Source organism: Sinocyclocheilus grahami, unplaced genomic scaffold (genome assembly GCF_001515645.1).
Source record: "Sinocyclocheilus grahami isolate Dianchi unplaced genomic scaffold, SAMN03320097.WGS_v1.1 scaffold17.1, whole genome shotgun sequence".
Classification (NCBI taxonomy): Eukaryota; Metazoa; Chordata; class Actinopteri; order Cypriniformes; family Cyprinidae; genus Sinocyclocheilus; species Sinocyclocheilus grahami.
Genome location: NW_015505196.1, coordinates 1,989,495 through 2,005,650, shown reverse-complemented (window position 1 = coordinate 2,005,650; position 16,156 = coordinate 1,989,495). Strand labels below are relative to the sequence as shown.

Below are 16,156 nucleotides of genomic sequence, written 5' to 3'. Positions count from 1 at the left end.
TCGCGAACGCGCCGGCGGATCTCCACCAAATTCGGGGATCCCTTCAGCTCGAGGAGCCCTCTCGAACACCACCCTCCGCGTGTCGGTAGCCCCCCGGGATCGCTAGATCGGTCGGCGCTGGACCGCGAATTTAACCACTTGTAACTCTCGAACCCCGGGGGCTATCCACGCAGGGGTGGTCTCATTCGAAAGAGGGCCTCGAGACGTACACTCGATTCTCATTCGAGAGGGTTCCTTGAGCTGAAGAGATCCCCCGAATTTGGTGCGGATTCGCGACGCCGTTACGGAGATATGGCCGTTCAAAGTTTCAATGGTTTTCCATAGACTTAAGCTTTAAAGCGTTTCATCCAGGTCGCCAGTAGCAAAAAACACCATTTCAAGCATTTTATCTGCATTATATGTTCTGTAAAAAAAATGCTCATATCGGCGGCATATTCGCCGATACCGATATCTCGGCGACAGGCTCATATTGGCCGATAATATCGGCAAAACGATATATCGGTCAGGCTCTAACCGATACATCACTTAAAATGTACTCAAGTAAAAGTACACAATTTTTAAACTACTCAAAAAAGTACAATTATTGATAAAAACGACTTAATTACTGTAACGTGAGTATTTCTAATTCGTTACTTCACACCCCTGCACCTGGGGTACTTTGAGGGTGAGTAAATAATGGGCTAATTTGAATTTTTGGGTGAACTAACCCTTTAAGTTCTTCATGTCAAATATCTATAGTCCAAACAAGGTTGACACATTGTCAATATACATTCAGCTCAAATAGGGTGTAGATTTTTGTCAGAGTATTACAAATGTAAATATATTGATATATATTAATTAATTTGATTAATTATATATGATTGATTAATTACAAATTAATTGCACATCAAATTTGGCAGAAAACAAGTTTATAAAAAAAATTATGAAAGAAAAAGGTACTAACCTTAGACCATTCCCATCATCAAAGAAGTAGTACTTGGATTTAACATCCTTCAGATTTAGTTTGGTGTTGTCACCTCTCAAGACAATCTTGTCCCATAGCACCACCTGGTTCAGTGCCTAATATGGGATAAAGACTCTTTACTGATTTGAAAATCACAAACAGGTCTGAAATATTACAATCTACACCACAACACATACTCAGCTCTCAACAAGTTTTCATTAACAAAACCGTTAATTATATTTGCCAGACCCACTGATCTATGGACAGACTGAAGTGGTCAAGACTTACATTGCTTTTGGTTGAATATTCAGCAGTTAGGTAAAGAAAGAGCTCTTTTACATTCCAGTCAAATATTGGCTGCAGATGTTAAAAAGTGGTTAAGGCAAATAATGTAAATCTATTTCTAGGTGTAAACTGCACTGCAAAACTGACATCTGAAGTGGTATACACCACAAAAATGTGCACTTACAAAGACTGATGAATGGTGCACTGATGTGGCATAAATGCATTTACACAGGAATTACATGATGCTAAACATAAAACAGTGAATAGAGAAACATTACAAAGGACATTTTTACATTAGAATTACAAATCTGAAACTTTTTTCCACCATGAGAAACAAAATTAAAAAAAGGTAATTCCAACTTTTCTTCTCAGAATTACAAGATTCTATCTCACAATTATGACTTTTCCCTCGCATTTCTGAGATATAAAACTCAGAATTACAAATTATAAAAAGTCACAATTACCTTTTCAATTTTATATTTCATGGCTGGATTTAAACTCAGAATTCTAACTGAGTTTTTCTCGCAGTTCTGATTTACAATTTGCAATTCTGACTTTTCTGAATTGCAAAATAAATAAATAATAAAAATAGTCTGAATTGCGAGTCACAATTACCCTTTTTTTTTTAAATCTCACGGCAGAAACTAGGGCTGTCGCGGTGAAGGAATTTCCCTTGCTGTAATTTTGAGTGGCTCAATAGCACGGTATGCTGTATTATCTCCATATATATATATATATATATATACAACCTGTGTGTGTATGTGTTACGATATAACGAGGTCATATTCAGAAACCGAAACCAAATAGCGTTGAAACAGGAAGTGAAGTAAACAGAAGAGAATGACAAAATAACGATCCACATAACAGAACATAAACCTGACAATAAGACCGTTAGGCTATTGTTAGCCTATATGTATAACAGTTTGTTCTGATCCTCGAATCCGAATGGACAAAAGACTTTTCTGGACGGGCTGTCAGTCAGTGCATTTACATTGTTGTGCCACAAGGTGGTGGAAAGGGACTGTCTTTGAGTGAGTCTTTAAACCGTTCATTCAACTACACGTTCAAAAACGCCGATTCATTCAAAGAGAGACTACATGAATAACGCTGTAGAAATCATTTAAACTTTGAGCGCCCCGTTAAAAGGCTCAGCTGACCAATGCGTCAATGCCAAGAGATTTGGCTTTCCTTGGACATGAGTACCTATTTTCACAAATATATATGACTCAAGTAATCGCACATGCTCAGTTGATCGCTCTCATTCGTTGTCATTTTAGGCTGGTTAAGTGCAAATCTACGGAGCCGCAGTACAAATCAGCATGGTACACATTATGTTATCATTACTAACTTATTTAATATTCAGTACACATGCACGAAGTGTAAAACGAGAAGGGCATAACCCTATGAAAAAAGAAAACATGCAAAAATTGCGGTTGCTGTGGTTCTTGCATTCCTCTGCGGTTTGCTCGTCAATAGCGCGGTATTGCGATATTGCGGTTATCGCAACAGCCCTAGCAGAAACAGGCTTCTATAGAAACTATACCATAGTAGGGCTGCACGATTAATCAATGCGATTGTCATGCGCATTTTGATAGTAATGCCGGTTCTGTAATCAGCAGGAAATCATCATCATGTGCTTTCAGATGGAGCAGCATTTACTACACATAGCCGTAGTTCACTGAATCGCGGACGATTTTATTCCACGATTCTGAAATCGAAGAAATCGTTCGCGATTATGCAAAGCTGTTTGCATAGCTCCTCAGTGAACTACGGCTCTGTGAAGTAAATGCTGCTCCATCTGAAAGCATGTGAAAATACCAGATTTAATAACATATTCTTACTCCAAACACACTTCATAACGTCAGTCGAGTGTTTGAAATAAATCCTTCTGAGATGACCTGAGATGACATCCCTCTGGCCTTCGGATGGAGATTTACTGCTGATCACAGAACCGTGCTTCACTGAAAGATACGCATGACAATCGCAGCTTCTGTCGAATCGCGATCTCGATTCCATTTCGATTTATCGTGCAGCCCTATACCATAGTAGTGGTTTTAAATCATCATTATTTTATTTATTAATTCATTTTTGCATCTACATGATCTACACCGCAGCTACACCGCTGCAGTCTTTTCTGTCAAAAGGATATTAGCAGAAATGTCAAATGTCACAAAGCCCAAGTCACTCCTCTCTCGTGGTCCGGTGAAGTCGTCTACATTTTTACTGGAGAAAGAAGGAAACAGAAGGATGAGAAGAATGAGAGGGCGAGTAAAGTGCCTCATTGCTGCTTAGATGTGTGTGACAAGATGAACCTACATGCACATTTCAAATGTACTAAAGTAAATAAAGTAATAGTATGAATAAAATAAACGCTAACAGGGAATCTAAAACAATATAGGCCTAGTGTTCACTCTCTTTTACAGTTTCAGACACAGCCAGCGTTTCACAATATTGTTGAATAAAACCATAAAACTACATATTAATTTTATTTGCATAGCTGATGTGCTGCACTGCTATTGGCCGCCAGGTCAGCAGCATCTACAAGTGCTTATGCTGCAAAAACAAAGGACTCTGAATGGACTGTGGTGCCTCGTGTGTATATCAAATATTTGTTGATGAGATTAACACTGATTTCATATCCATGCTGTGGACGCAGACTCAGATACGGTGCAGGTAACTTACATCATGACTTTGGATACGTGTATATCCACCGGTATGCTTCTGTCTTTGAAGGCTGTGGTAATAAAGCATCCGAAAGTGAGAGCTGCCATCACACTGAGAGAGAAGGCGAAGAGCGAGTTCGCCCTCGACAGTACTGTATTCATGATTCAATCTAGTTCTGATCAAACTAAAACAATGTAATGCAAAACAAAGATATATTGAAAAGCTCCGAGCGGAGGTTCAGAGCAGGAAGTGAGGCAGTTAAAAGATGATTCGGAAGCAAGACTGACTTCCTGTTTCATTTTGGAAAGTACATAGTGACATCCAGTGGTCAGGAAGTAGAATTGCATGAACAGTCAAACAACGGTAGTAATCTTTTATCTTACACACCCAGTTGCTCCAAAGTTAAGGAGACTAAAGATCACAGAATTTTGTTTAGGATTTACCCTGTTAGCGATTTTATACAGGAAAATAATTATGATTTTTTGAGGTGGACTCGTGTGGTTTTTGTCCTCCTTTTCCTGAAACACTTGATCACCTATTCTTTTACTGTGAGGTTGCTTCTAAATTCTGGTTTGATATTCATAGTTGGTTATTCGGTAAAAATGGAAACAATTCCTTCATTTGTTTTGCAAGATAACTTCTTTTTTTAAGTGTGATTTCAATTCTCTTTTTTCAGATGTTGTCAACTTTGTTTTATTGTTTGGTAAATCTCATATTCGAACATGCAAATGGGAAAATGTAAGCCATCATTTAATATACTGCTTTGTGAGTTTGTGAAAATGTTTCAGAGCTTTAAGCACTTTAAAAATCTAAATAGAGAGTCTGCAACTCTTTACCTCTCTCAAAATCCTATCTCCTATCTCAAAATACTTTTTGTACATCTATTGATTCCTACTCCTTGTGTTGTGTTGTGTTTTTTTTCTTTTCCCCTCATTGTTGTTGTTATTGTTGTGAGTATAATAATTATTATTTATGTTGATTATTTGAATTATTTATAGTGGATGTGCCTTATGTTGTTGGATGTTCCCTGTCTTATGTTTATTTGCAATTGAAAGAAAAAAATTGTGCACAACGGTATACAAATATATATATATATATATATATATATATATATATGCAATATAAAAATATACACCACATAATAACCACTGAGTAATCTAAAACTCTTTATTACTTTAAAAAAGTATCCTACAGGAAAGAACCCTGACTATTTGTGTATGTGGAATTTCCCCCAAATAATAAAAATTTGTACAAGATAAATCAAATTATTTACATTTGTCCATAATAGGCTTTTATGAGAAGCTGATTAATCTATTATAATGTTTATTAGTGCAGTTGTGCTTGGAAATATTAATATCTCCTATGAACATTTCACAGAACCTTAAAAAATATAAAAGCAAAATGAAATGCTTGTAAAATAATTTTTCGTAAAATCACTGTATTAATACTTGTCAAAATATGATAAAGCTCAGATGATCAACCAAATGCTTCATCCTGGTGACTCTTCTGTTATTGGATTAATCAGGGCATTTGTTACATAAACAAAAATACAGTAATCTGAAGACATTGCTCTATAGCAACTATGTTACAATACAAATAGCGTAATGAAAACAAAGCTGTCACTATGTATCATGAGACAAACATCCCAACAAATGACAACACCTATTGTTATGCCTCAGTCAAGTGGCCCATTTTCCACTAGTTATAAGTACAGCTGCCTTATCTCATCTCTTCTCTGGGCCCAGCTGCCTTGGGGAATAACTGGGCCGGCCTGGCATATGATCCCCAACAACACATCCCTGGATCCCATTCCAAAACATTTACTGTCACTGAGCAGCAGCAATGACTGAGATTTTGGAGGAGCGGCCTTTCGGCTCACAGTATACCAACGTCTATCTCTCGATTTTTGCCCTTTTTTGCTTCAAATTATTTCTCAAGATCAGTTTAAACATACTGACCCACTTCTATGTGGTTAAAGGAAACCGTAATGAGGCGGCCCGGATCGCAGCTGAGTTCTATGATTTTGGCCAAGGGCACAGTAAGTACGCAAGAATGGGACATATTGAGGCTATATATATTGGAGCATGTTCTGAGACACTATAGGGTCTTTATGTCTCTTTGTAAGGTACGTAAAACTTTAACTGATTGTATAGGGTGTGAAAGAGAAAGCTTCTGCAGCATGGCCCAGTTTGTAACACTGAGAAAATTGGGTCAGCGTGTTCTTACCTAATACCGAGTTAAGGAAAATTATTTTCTCACAGAATTTTGAAATGACTGTGTTGACTGAATACAATGTTGAAAAAGCAATAGCAATTTAAACGTTTTGAACTTAAAATTGTATAGTAATGCATCCGTCATATTTATTAATTAATCTGTAATTTGACACTCTGAAGTCTAAAGAAAAATGTAGTGATTTTGTCTGTGGAAATGATCGTCTCTCTGTATGATTCTCACTCCTTTTGGTCTTTTTTGCCCTATATTATTCCTTACTAAGACCTAATAACGTGAAAATGTACCTGATGTGAAAAGCTAAACAAGTTACTGAGATGACTGCTTGCATTATCAGTTATTATCCGCTACCTGCTTGGCTTCTGACAACAACAGACAAAGCAACAGACAAACGGAAATGTTAGGCTATATGACGCAAAAGGACGCAAAAGTAACAAATTCTACAATAGGCCTACATCTATTTTTAATAAATGTTAAGTGAAAAGGCCATTTAGAATCCTGATTCTATTACTAGCTACTTGCGTCGGAATAATAGTGGCAGCGTTCTAATCTTAACCTGAGCTATAAATAGTATTACTGACACGGACTTGGTATTATGGTGAATATTTGATCTCATGAATATAAAGTACGTTGCGTGGCGTGCGCGCAGTAGGCGTTAAGTAGGCAGTAAGTGGGCGTTTATCTTTCCTACTATGGCAAAGGCTCGGCTTATGAATATTAATTACGTTACGTGACCAGAAGCTCCTAAATAATGTAGCAAGCAACGTCAAGTATAGGTCAGCAACGTCAATGTGACCTTATTAATATTCATAAGTTAGCCAACGCGACTCTACTGAGATCTGAAACAACAACAAGCCGAGCAGCCAATCAAAAAGGGGCGCTAGTCACATTCGCTCTACCCCGGAGAGGATGACACAGAGCTGATGCAAACATGCCTGAAGTTCCCTGCGGAGAACCCGAGTACTCAGAAAATACTCCTAAGAAAAGAAAGCGAGAGGACGTCGACGATTTTTCTGAGAAAAAGAAATCGCGCTGGGGTATTTTGATTAGTCAAGGTGAGTTATCGACACGTGTAAATAAATGTGCCTTTATATTGCGCCCTGCTGTCACCTTGCAGTAATGCATTTGTATAAGGGCGGACCTTTTATGTAAAACGACAAATAACATTTGAAGTAATATTAGATAAATAATATAAAAAAAATAATATGATATTCGTAATATTATGGTTAATATCGTTGTTTTATATTTAGCTTATACATAAATAATATGTTTTCATGATTAGAAAATAGGAAAATTGAATAAAAAAAAAAGAAGAATGGACTAAGGATGGATATTAACTACATGATTTCCACAGTGTCAGGCAGAAGCATGCACACCTGCAAGCATCATTCTCAGTAGAGCAGGAAAAAAAGAACATTTTGTTTCAAAGCCTGGTTTGTGTTTTCCTGTATTCCCCACAACCCAAATACAAAACTGTCTAGCTATTTGCAGACTATGCAACAGTAGCAGTAAGTATAGGAACATAAAAATAGTAGCATGCACTATGTAATGTGTTTAACATGTTGTGTACATGGCCTAGTAGTTATTAGTTGAGGTAAAAACTAGAGTGTGTGATAGTCTGATAGGTTCTTAAGGTAAAAATCGATCTGATTTTATTGCTGCACACAGCTAAGTTTAGTTATTTCTAGTTGGCAGAATTTGAACCCTCTTAGCAAGGCCAATGAGAGTTCAAGTAAACACAGTATAGGCTATTATGTGTTGTGTTTGGACTCCTTCTGCATTATGCTTTAGACTTGGTTTTTTTACCCTATAATGCATAGAGGAGGGATTCCTTTATATCATTGCAGTGTGCCAGAGAATATTTGAATAGTACTGTCTTTGACTTGTAACTTTCCTGCTTAGGCTAAGCAAGGAAGTTACAAGTGGTCCTATAGTCTCCATGGAGCCCAGCTGTAGTCACATGAACAGAACAGGATCTGAAATATTCATGAAAGCTTTCACAGTCTCAATAAAGACTTTTTGCTGTTAAACAGCCAGCATTCATACTGAGCAGTGCCGGTTTCTCTGACCTAAATTGTCACTATTGAAGTAATTTTAACTAATTCATTTTTATATGGCATAATGCCAAAGAAAATACAAAATTGCATCATTAAATGATATTAGCATCTAGTATCATTGTAATTGGCTGAAGCACAGTTCCACATGTCAGTGTGGAATCTCAGTGGCAGTAACTCATCTTCGCTCAACTAAGCTAAAAAGAGAAGACGGCTGCTTTTTTGCGCCTCAAGATGACAGCCGTCCTTTCATTTACAGGCTATGGCGTATTCGTATCAATGGCTAGATGTGCCGTGGGGCGACGGAGACCTCGGTACTTAACGGAACCTATTGCTCTTAGGCCTCGTTCTGTGCCAGCAATGGCAGTAGCAGAAGGCAGTTGTCGTATGTTGTTGTGGCTAGATTGAGCTCCTGCTAAATATAGATCTCCTCAGTCCACTGTGAATAGATGCATACCTATGGTATGAGCTGCTAGTACTGTGAATTAAGGCATATGCAACACCCTCACAACTATTCTGTTACACATACGATTCTGGTTCTGACTAAATATAAAATGTCTGAAGACAGTGTTGTTGGTAGCTGTGTTGTTGCTTATGTGGTCAGTAGGTTGATGCAGTTGTTTAATTGAGGAATCTTCAAAATGCAGACTGAGGACCCCCAGGAGGTTGCAGGGAGGTGTTAGGGGATCTGGAAAATATGAGAAAAAATAAGAAATATTTTACAAAACTACTTTTTTATTAGTATAATTATTTTCTTAGGGATATTGATGGTAACTTGTTAACTAAGATATTTATCAAATTTGTTTAACATGATAATTTTTAACACATTGGTTTGAAATGATTATTTATTTTAATTTTGAGAAGCACTTTACAAATAAATCTGAATTGAAAATACACTATATAATAAGTTTATGCATCTAACAATAAACATTTAACATTAATGATGGGTTAAAAATATAGAATTATAATAATAATTGTCAATATATTTCATGGGTAGATAGATTTTTGATCATTAAACTTTTTTTTATTCAAAATATTTTTGGATTTTTTTTGCACAACATTATTGCTCGTTAGTTTATTAAAAATGTAGCTCTTTTGAAGAGTAATGCTGGTAACGAATACTTTGAGACTGAAATGGCTTCCGCTCAAACACATAATAGAAAAGACATGCTGTCCAAAATGCCCCGTTGCCAGTAATGGAGAGCCCTGGCATTTGCTGCCCAGGAATAATGAATGCCATGGATCATCCACTGAGTTTTTGTAAATGGGCTTTTGTTATATGAGGTGTTTTGTAAATGTATCCTTTATACATGAAATAGTATAGCTGCCTTTATAGGAGAATAATATTGCTTTTATTCCTACATACTGATAACATAACCCGATTTTTATTGTGCATTTTATGTAGTGAAATCATTCCATTTACATTTTGTATCGAAGCAACACAGGGGAATTTGTTCAAATGGCTCAACAATTGAAATGAGTCGACCTTTATTGTATCTAGAGAGCTGATCTACTCTCATGTTAGTTGATAATGCTTTGCCATTTTCAGCAATTCCACTCACAGGCTCTCTGCTCAACAGCTGTCAATAGGCAGTGTCAAAATCACCAGTGCTTACACCACTCTCACTTTGCAATGTACTAGAATTTATATGAAGTCTGGCTGTGGCTGAGTGGGTGTATTTAAAGCTCTTGAATTACATGGTGCGTTTAGTTGGCTTTTAAATACAGCAAATAATGGTTGCTGTAAATTATGTTAATGTAACTTTTTGAGGTTGTTTTGTAGTTTGTTTTTCTGAGATGAAAGGGCATTTATTAGTCATGGGAAACAGTTGGGTGTCCGTACATTTGTTTATTATTAAGAATAATCTGATGTATGTTCACAGGTTCATGGGCGGATCGTTCTCCACTCCATGAAGCTGCGTGTCAGGGTCGACTTCTGGCGCTTAAGACTCTTCTCTCACAGGTTCACAAACATATACACATACATAAATGGAGCATAAATAGCTAAAAAGAGGTCAAATTAATATGTTAGCATTTAAAAAAAGAAAATATATAATTTTCCTGTTTTTTCTCTCTCCATATTACCAGGGTTACAGTGCAAATATCATCACCATTGATCATGTGACTCCACTGCACGAAGCTTGTCTGGGAGATCACGTAGCATGTGCCAGGGCTCTCATAGAAGCTGGTGCCAATGTGAGTTACAGTTATTAAACAACATATTAAAGGTTTTTCAGCAACATATACATATTTTATATATGCCCCAATAAAAAACACAGCGTACCCTGACTTAACATTTCTGAAAAATGCACGTCATGAGCATACAGTTCAGTCTTTTGCTTACTCTTTATATACAGTGGGGCAAAAAAGTATTTAGTCAGCCACCAATTGTGCAAGTTCTCCCACTTAAAAAGATGAGAGAGGCCTGTAATTTTCATCATAGGTATACCTCAACTATGAGAGACAAAATGAGAAAAAAAAATCCAGAAAATCACATTGTAGGATTTTTAAAGAATTAATTGGTAAATTCCTCGGTAAAATAAGTATATATATATATATATATATATATATATATATATATTACTCTTACACAAGCAATATATATATACTGTATATATATATATATATATATATATATATATATAATAGATGCTTGCTTGAATATTTCACTTGAGTGTTTTTATTTATCTATTTGTCTATTTATTTTTTGCTGGTTTACAGCTATAGCAAAAATTCAACTGAACTTCTGCAACCAACTGAACTTCTCTAAATTAGTTCTTCTCTAAGAACTAAATAAATTATGTAAATAAATTGTCACTTGCATAAATGATTTAATTTTATCTCAAAACCACAGTTACTGTAATAGCCTCTTCTGATAACTTACCTTTGTGACAACTAACCCCAGTTTTCCTTAATTGTTTCAGGAATGACTTGCTCTTTGTATAGTAGAAGACTGAAATGGCAGCTTGATCTGTTTGTGTTTGTGTGGAGTGTGCTGTTAAAATGTTCTTGTACATGGCAGGTGAATGCCACGACCATTGATGGCGTGGCCCCGCTGTTTAACGCCTGCTCAGCAGGAAGTGTCACCTGCACAGAGGTGCTTTTGGAACATGGAGCAAAACCACAGGCAGAAGCGTGCCAGCCTTCACCAATTCATGAGGCCTCCAGCAAAGGTAAGTCATTCTGCTTGCCAGGTAACTGCTCTAATCTAACCACAAAAAAAATCCATTGATTTAAATGCATTTGTAGTGAACAGCACATTCCAGGGCCCAGTTTATGGCCAGTTTATAGTGGACAAAGGTTTGCTATTTTGATTGGATATTGGTGGACTACTAGTGAAAACTGTCCAACACCATCAGATAAAGATGCAAGACAACAGCCAGGCACCTCTTACAGGGCAAGAAGAAGACCTCTGGTACCAAGGAACGACAGGACTTTCTGCCCTTCACCCACCTAGAGACTGATTCCTAAGGTTTTGGCCTGTGACTGCCATAAAAAAAGTCCTTAGGAACTCCAGAAGCGCAGCAGTGTGTGAAACAAAGAGAAAGATCACAAAGATCCATCCAAATCCATTCATATCTATGTTTTAAAACCTTAAAACTGATGAAACTACAACACATCCATCTAATAATTATTCAGAGAAATAATTATTCTCCGTGACAGCTATGTGTAGTGTAACATCTAACACAAACTTAGCTGTTAAGGGTCAAATAAATGCATGCAAGACAGTTCAATCTTTTCCCATCATGTTTGGACTTGATGCGTTCGTAACATTGCCAAAAGCATGGTTGTGGTTTGGAAAGTGAGAACTGCACAGGTAAAACTTTAGTGACATTTTTCATTTGTCTAACTTTGTGTTTGGACTATGCAAATAAGTTCCACAGAAGGAAAGAAGGGTGAGCCACACTATTTTCCCCCGCTCTGATGGAAACAGCTAATCACAGCATGGAAATGGAGAAGTGTTAATTTGCAATCTTCTTCTCATCTGAAAGGGATAAAGGTACCCTTCCAAAAGACACTCCTTATTCTGAGTCTCTGGCATGTCCAGTGAGACACTAACAGATAGACTTGTTCTGAGTCTCTGGCCCATGAGGGAAGAGGCAATAGCAGCTATAACAACAACTCTACAAGTTCTGAGCCTGCAGCCCACTACTGGGAAGGCAGCAACAGACCCATTTGTCTTGAGTCTCCAGCTTTTGAGGCAGCAACAGATAGGACTAAGATCCATCCAAATCCATTCATATCTATGTTTTAAAACCTTAAAACTGATGAAACTACAACACATCCATCTAATAATTATTCAGAGAAATAATTATTCTCCGTGACAGCTATGTGTAGTGTAACATCTAACACAAACTTAGCTGTTAAGGGTCAAATAAATGCATGCAAGACAGTTCAATCTTTTCCCATCATGTTTGGACTTGATGCGTTCGTAACATTGCCAAAAGCATGGTTGTGGTTTGGAAAGTGAGAACTGCACAGGTAAAACTTTAGTGACATTTTTCATTTGTCTAACTTTGTGTTTGGACTATGCAAATAAGTTCCACAGAAGGAAAGAAGGGTGAGCCACACTATTTTCCCCCGCTCTGATGGAAACAGCTAATCACAGCATGGAAATGGAGAAGTGTTAATTTGCAATCTTCTTCTCATCTGAAAGGGATAAAGGTACCCTTCCAAAAGACACTCCTTATTCTGAGTCTCTGGCATGTCCAGTGAGACACTAACAGATAGACTTGTTCTGAGTCTCTGGCCCATGAGGGAAGAGGCAATAGCAGCTATAACAACGACTCTACAAGTTCTGAGCCTGCAGCCCACTACTGGGAAGGCAGCAACAGACCCATTTGTCTTGAGTCTCCAGCTTTTGAGGCAGCAACAGATAGGACCACGTTCTGGGCCTCCAGCCTGCGAGGAAAGAGATACTCTACGTTCAGAGTCTTTGGCCAGCAAGACAACAACAGATACAGCACGTCCAAGTGAGACAAAGTGGATTGACAAAGTTCTGACTCTCTAGCCCAGAGAGGCAGAAGACATACAGACATTTGCGTCAAGGTGAAGCTCCAGCGATCATAACCTTCTCTTCAAGGTACTTTCATCTGCGTATTCCAGGCAAATTACTTTCTGCACCTACTCCAGGGCCACATCTGCATTCCAGATTTTAGACTTTTTTGGTGCTCCAGGAAATCAGCGTCCTACAGCAGTTCATGTTCATGGTTGTTGAAACAGATTTCTGCTCCTTTGCCCACTGCATTGTTACCAGCACAACCAGTGGAAGAAGTCACCACCACTGGACTGTTAACTTGACTGAGAGAACGTAAATATCACTTATCCAAACCTCTTCCAGAGACCGTGGCATTATTTTAAATTATACCATTATGATTTTCTAATTTACATTAGATGTTATATAGTTGATGTCAGCTGATAACAAATGATTCATTTATTTGTTTGATACATAATAGAGTTCTTCACTTTATTGCCCTGTTGAAAAAAACCCAGCATATGCTGGTTAGGTATGGTTTTAAGAATGGCAGCTGGTTTGAGCTGGTTCAAGCTGGTCCTTTGCTGGTTATGAGCTGGTCCTGAGCAGGAGCTAGTTGCTTAGGACCAGCACATGACCAGCTTAAATGAGCTCATAACCAGCTTAAACCAGCTCATGACCAACTAAGGACCAGCTCAAACCAGCTGCCATGCATCAAAACATACCTAACCAGCATATGCTGTTTTTTTCAACAGGATAGTAGTCTCAGTTTATCTTTTCATAAGATATCGTAACGCTACCATTGCAACATCCAACTCAATCACTTGCATTTTATGCATCTTATGCACTTTATTCCTTTTTCATTTATGGTATTCATTTAGTAGTTGTTGATAAGTCGTGCCTATCTTTTGTTAATAAAATTGATTTTATTACACTTGTGTCTTCCTTGTGTTGATAATACAGAAAGAGGTTCTACAAGTTAGATATCCCACCAATCTTTCTTATCCGATGTACTCATAACTGCACCTTAAGTGACACGTGATCCAAAAATCATAACGTCATTGGTGACGTGAGTACCCATCACTACACTATTTTGCCTCCCTGGTTGGCGAAAGCAAAATCACTAAACATTTATAGCAGAGGTTACAAAAATGTAAACATACTGTACATGTGTTTGTTGTCTCAGGTCGAGCAGCATGTATAGAGTCTCTCATCTCGTGGGGAGCAGATGTAGATTATAACATCCCTCATCTAGGAACACCTCTCTACATTGCCTGTGTCTCCCAGCACCTCCAGTGTACACAGAAACTTCTGGATGGAGGTGAGTTTGATGTGGCTCTTTGCACACTTTTACTGTTCAAACTACACAAAAAAAGAAATTCAATTACTTGGTGTATTTTGGTGTGTGGTCAGGTCATCTCACCTTAGTTCTTTAGTTTTTATTTTACCCTGTCATAAATGAATTTGTTTTTCTTAGGAGCAAATGTGCAGAAGGGCCGTTTCCTGGACACACCGCTGCACGCTGCAACACAGAAGGACTGTCCAGAAATCATCAGAGTGCTACTAGACTTTGGCGCTAACATCAACGCTCGCAACCTGGAGCTACAAAGGCCGGTAGAAACAGCGCCACCCAGCAGTGCGGCAGAGGCTGTGCTTTTTCTTTATGAGGGTAATGTTGCTCAGTTGATTTTGACAGGAAAGAGAGGGAATGGGTTGAGGAAATAAGCCAGGGTCTTGTGTGAATTTTGAATGCAACTTAAAGAAAAAAATTATCTTTTGATGAATTGATGAAATATTTTAGGCTAAAAGATTGTCTGGTGCTGAAATCACCCATTCACATGCTACGTCCAAAGTTGCACCTTCCATACATTATAGCATATATTACTGTTGAAATTAGTAAACTACTATAATTCAATTCATTTATGAAAATGTTCAGTTAAAACTGTAATGTTTGAGTTAAAATTACAGAAATTATTGTGATAAATTTAAATGGATGGGAACATAATAATGAAAAAAAAATTCAGTGTAGGCTAAGATATATAATACATATATTTTTTTTAATAAAAGGGGGGATATTGCTAACTTTGACTGTCTCTTCCTTGATAGCCACGCCGCGGTCTCTCTGTCAGCTGTGTAGACTGAGTATCCGAAACTACATGGGCCGATCCAGACTGCATCTGATTCCACACCTCAAACTGCCTACTCTGCTCAAGAGTTTCCTCCAGTACAGATAAATTCTCTACCTCCAACCATAAAGCCCCTCCTGCTTTTTTAAGTGCATTAATACACAAAAAGGTCACCCAGTCTTGTTTGTGACCACCAGTGCACAAAAAGCTAAATCATGCTAGCCATTCATTTTACTTCTAAGTTCAAATGTTTTTTTTAACTGATATATTTTTGTGCAACCAATGAACATCAGTTATATTTTTGTAAATAATATCTTAACAAGAGTAATGTAAATTAGTCATTTTTAACCTGCACATTCTTATATATCAAGCTGCATGCCTAATATGATACACATTTATCACGTCAGGATCAAATTATTGAAGTGCATGTCAGTATAGTGAATTTTATATTTTTATCAAAGTAACAGCTTTCACAAAATATTTTTTTTTCAGTTTCCCAAGTTAACTGCATCCTGAACTGTTTTGAAAATAAAACCGAAAACCTAATCTAATACTGAACTTTGGCTAAACATTTTGTTGCCAAAACAAAGCATGATACACACAGTAACTTGCATAGAAATAAAGAATGATATGTAAAATGTGAAGATCTAATTGGTCTCCCTTTTCTTTCTCACCGCAGTTGGTACTGTAAATGTATTATTATTTCAATCCTAATCAATGAACTAATTATTTCAGTCATGTTCAGTGTAGTGTGCACTACTCATATGCAAAAATAAAGTCATGAGATTTCTTGTACACTTCATCTTTTTAATAGTATTTATCAAATCATAGTCACAAAAAGAAGGTAGTTTATCATTGACACAGTTTTGCCTGTTCTTCT

At 37.3% G+C, this 16,156-nt stretch overlaps 2 protein-coding genes across 4 annotated transcripts in view; one reads left to right on the top strand and one right to left on the bottom strand.

Annotated features, from left to right (window-relative positions):
- Nucleotides 1-4,180, bottom strand: part of spcs3 (signal peptidase complex subunit 3) — a 7,883-nt gene extending 3,703 nt beyond the window's left edge. Inside the window, exons 1-4 of the mRNA XM_016232237.1 lie at nt 3,911-4,180; nt 3,378-3,451; nt 1,232-1,308; nt 944-1,059 (exon numbers count right to left, since the gene is read on the bottom strand). Of these exons, the coding sequence (XP_016087723.1) occupies nt 944-1,059; nt 1,232-1,308; nt 3,378-3,451; nt 3,911-4,053 (410 nt within the window). The 5' untranslated portion in view covers nt 4,054-4,180. The remainder of the gene's footprint in view (nt 1-943; nt 1,060-1,231; nt 1,309-3,377; nt 3,452-3,910) is intronic.
- A 1,545-nt stretch (nt 4,181-5,725) lies between these two features.
- Nucleotides 5,726-15,749, top strand: asb5b (ankyrin repeat and SOCS box containing 5b). 3 transcript variants are annotated; one of them, XM_016232206.1, is made up of 7 exons: nt 5,726-5,930; nt 10,059-10,138; nt 10,264-10,371; nt 11,198-11,348; nt 14,337-14,471; nt 14,628-14,819; nt 15,257-15,749. In XM_016232206.1, the coding sequence occupies exons 1-7, from the start codon at nt 5,735-5,737 to the stop codon at nt 15,382-15,384; spliced, it is 990 nt and encodes a 329-aa protein (XP_016087692.1). In that variant the 5' UTR covers nt 5,726-5,734; the 3' UTR covers nt 15,385-15,749. The 3 variants fall into 3 exon arrangements, with proteins under 3 accessions (XP_016087692.1, XP_016087700.1, XP_016087710.1); XM_016232214.1 differs by lacking the exon at nt 5,726-5,930 and adding an exon at nt 6,914-7,176 and having other exon boundaries at nt 15,257-15,748; XM_016232224.1 differs by lacking the exon at nt 5,726-5,930 and adding an exon at nt 8,414-8,489 and having other exon boundaries at nt 15,257-15,747.
- Nucleotides 15,750-16,156: the final 407 nt, after the last annotated feature.